Source organism: Littorina saxatilis, linkage group LG12 (assembly GCF_037325665.1).
Source record: "Littorina saxatilis isolate snail1 linkage group LG12, US_GU_Lsax_2.0, whole genome shotgun sequence".
Classification (NCBI taxonomy): domain Eukaryota; kingdom Metazoa; phylum Mollusca; class Gastropoda; order Littorinimorpha; family Littorinidae; genus Littorina; species Littorina saxatilis.
Window position 1 is genome coordinate 12,533,209 of NC_090256.1, and position 2,303 is coordinate 12,535,511.

General features: G+C 45.4%; 1 protein-coding gene across 1 annotated transcript in view; it reads right to left on the minus strand.

Moving 5' to 3' along the window:
- Nucleotides 1–834, minus strand: part of LOC138982748 (corticotropin-releasing factor receptor 2-like) — a 178,876-nt gene extending 178,042 nt beyond the window's left edge. The window contains exon 1 of the mRNA XM_070356080.1: nt 766–834. Coding sequence (XP_070212181.1) covers nt 766–834 — 69 coding nt within the window. The remainder of the gene's footprint in view (nt 1–765) is intronic.
- Nucleotides 835–2,303: the final 1,469 nt, after the last annotated feature.

The window sequence follows — 2,303 nt, forward strand, 5'->3', positions numbered from 1 at the left end:
AGAGAGACAGAGAGAAAGAAAGAAAGAGAGAGAGAGAGAGAGAGAGAGAGAGAGAGAGAGAGAGAGAGAGAGAGAAGAGAGAGAGAGAGAGAGAGAGAGTGAGAGAGAGAGAGGTTTCCTCGCAGTGACCGCAGCACATTTGGTAAAATCATCGGCGCCATACAAGTGGCTTCCAGCGATAAGAATGTTAATAGACAGTTGAGATGCACTCCCGCCCGAGGCAAAAGACGGGAGACCCATGTTACATACAACTTTTTATTGCAGATCACAGCCAAACCTATAATCGTATACCGGCCTCCGTAGCGCATCGGACTGAGGGCCGGGAGGTCGTGGTTCGAATTCCATAAGGGGCAGTGGGTTTTTCGGACTTCGGCCGGCTCCTACCCAGAGTGGAAGTCCAATGGGAAGACTGGGACCACACAGCCGAGTATCATTCACTTCACGAATGCGATTGTGAGGGTGCTCAGGTGTCCGTCCAAAACCGCTGAAAGCGCAAAAATGAAACTGGTCTCGGCTCTAATTGTGACCCTTTATGCTCAGTGCTTTCGTGGTGACCTTGGTCTCGGTGTTCCTGTTCCATCCATTCCTTACTAGTACTTCTGCTGCCAGTCTTCAACGTGTGATGCTCTGGGGGGTCGACGGAAGGACGCAGTGGCGGTCTGCTCTCGGGGGAGACGCTCACTCAGTCAATGTCGTCAGTAGGAGGCTTATATTAGTAGGTAGCGATGCCTGTGTCCCGGGCCAGGAACAGGACCGATACTGAACACAGTCGAAGTGACTCAGCAGCAGTGCAGTGTCATCTTCAGAGGGTAGCCCACCGCAGCGACCTGACATCCTTCCCTGGATTGTCTGTAAAATCGGCGGATCGAAATTCAGGTGGGGATGAAACCGTGAGTACTGGGGCGGCGTGAAGGCATATTGGGACAAGGTACAAGCGTCGAAGCAAGAGCAAGAGGAAGAAGAAGAAAAAGAAGAAAAAGAGAAGAACAACAACAACAAAAAGAGAGAAGAGAGAAAAGGGAAGAGAAAAGAGAAAAAGGAAAGAAGAGAAAGAAGATAATAAAGAAGAGAAGGGGAAGACAAAATGGGGAAAAAAGAAGAAGAATAATAACAACAACTAAACAAAACAAAACAAAAAATAGAGAGAAGAGAGAAGAAGAGAAGAGAGAAAATGGAAAAGAAGAGAGGACAAAAAAAAGAAATAAAGACGGGAGACCCATGTTACATAAAGCATGCTATGGCAGATCACAGCCAAACCTATAATCTTATTGCGAGAATGTTCTTCATCATTGGTGTGTTATTGTATTTTCATGTCTTAGCTGCGCTGTTCTTCCTCTGCACTGATTGAGAGAAATTGGCAGTTGAGAAATTATACAGGAAACAGAATTGCGGTTTTGCTGCAGTGGCTTGAATATCAACACACACACACACACACACACACACACCAAAAACACTGGGAGATTTGTCATGGCTTGAAGCTTATTGCAGCGCAGAGGGCACTTTCGCGTCGAAGTGACAAGGCGATAGAAAGGGGAAATCATACCCTGTGGCATTCACTGAATCAGATGCCCTAAAAGAAGGAACTGTCAACAGGCGCGCGAATGAGAACGAAGGTAATACAAACAAGTCGCGTGAAACGATATTTATTACCAATTCAGTGCCCCATATGGCTTTTTGACCAATCAGGACGGATTCTAGGTGACCCTCTAAATGTTATAACGTTCAGGCAGGGACCCTTTTTGTTTATCACGCTAAAAATTAACAAGACAAAGTAATAATGTAATTCAACAATATCAGCGTGATTTATTCTAAAGAATGACACTTCAATTGCTGTCAGGTAATACTCTCTTTATCTAAAACAATACCGAAAAGCGAGTTTTGTCGGTGGGTGCGTAGGCCTAAAGAACAGCAAGGCACCGCCCATCGTCTGAGTGTGCAATGCCGACCGCTCACTTGAAATCTAAATGATCAAAGTTTGGAAAAATCAAGTGAAATTGCGCCATTCGCTTTACATCAAATGCATCTTTACGTCATTTCCCATCCGTCTGGAGTCGGTTCTAAATCTGTCGCTCTCTGTTCAACGAGAAAAAGCGAAGCAACCGAAACGCATGTTCAACATGGTTTATCTTGTGAGATTTTTGTGTGTCAAAGGCATTTGACCTGTGAATATTCATCACGTCAGGTGTGTTACTCTGATTGGCTGACTCAGGTCACGAGAATTCTTTGACTGACAGGCATAATCAGCTATCAGGTAGAAGCGCTCAAGTTCCCATTGTGGCTGTTCTGTCTAATTCGCGGGGTTG